This window comes from Fonticula alba (assembly GCF_000388065.1).
Source record: "Fonticula alba strain ATCC 38817 unplaced genomic scaffold supercont2.8, whole genome shotgun sequence".
Lineage (NCBI taxonomy): Eukaryota > Rotosphaerida > Fonticulaceae > Fonticula > Fonticula alba.
The window spans coordinates 953,788-954,536 of record NW_009242978.1 but is presented as its reverse complement, the minus strand read 5'-3'; the positions used below and the strand labels follow the sequence as shown (position 1 = coordinate 954,536).

Here is a 749-nt window from a genome sequence, read left to right as displayed (position 1 = left end):
CCCCCCCCGGGGGCGGACACACTCATCCACTCACCTTCCTCTCCCCGTCTGGCCACTTGTGTTGCTCTTCCTTCGCCCCACACAGAGGTCATGGACTTTGGCTATCCCCAGACCACCGAGATTGATGCCCTCAAGCTGTACATTGCCCAGGAGACCATCAACCCGGACAAGCTGATTGTGCGTGCCCTCTCTCACACCGCCACACCCCCTATGTCCGTGCCTTCGGCCTGCTCTCCGCCACTCACCCCCCTCTTTGCCTCTCTCTCTCTCCCCCTCTCTCTCTCTCTGCCTCGACCGTCTGCACCGATCGACAGCGCGACAGCTCTCGCATCACCAACATGGCTACCGGCAAGATCTCCTGGCGCAAGGAGGGCATCAAGCACAAGCGCAATGAGTGCTTCGTTGATGTCATCGAGTCTCTCAATTTGGTCATCTCCAACAAGGGTGCGCGCCCGCCCTGCTCCCTTTTGCCAGGCTGCACGGTTCCTATCGTGCTGCCCCTGATTTCCTCCTCGCCGTTCCCCCCCCTTCTCTCCCCTCTCCCTCTTTCTCCCTCTTCTCTCACACACATGTGACCCCCCACCACTCAGGTACCATCCTCAAGGCCGATGTCTCTGGCCAGATCATGGTAAAGTCCTTCCTGACCGGTATGCCCGAGTGCCGACTCGGCCTTAATGACAAGGTTCTCCTGGAAAAGCCCTCCGAATCCGGCAAAAAGAGGTCCGTCTTCTCCCCCCCCCCCCCCCCCC

At 60.3% G+C, this 749-nt stretch overlaps 1 protein-coding gene across 1 annotated transcript in view; it reads left to right on the top strand.

The window, feature by feature from the left end:
* Nucleotides 1-749, top strand: part of H696_04869 (hypothetical protein) — an 8,785-nt gene that overhangs the window by 842 nt on the left and 7,194 nt on the right. Inside the window, exons 4-6 of the mRNA XM_009498732.1 lie at nt 86-177; nt 315-444; nt 591-720. Of these exons, the coding sequence (XP_009497007.1) occupies nt 86-177; nt 315-444; nt 591-720 (352 nt within the window). The remainder of the gene's footprint in view (nt 1-85; nt 178-314; nt 445-590; nt 721-749) is intronic.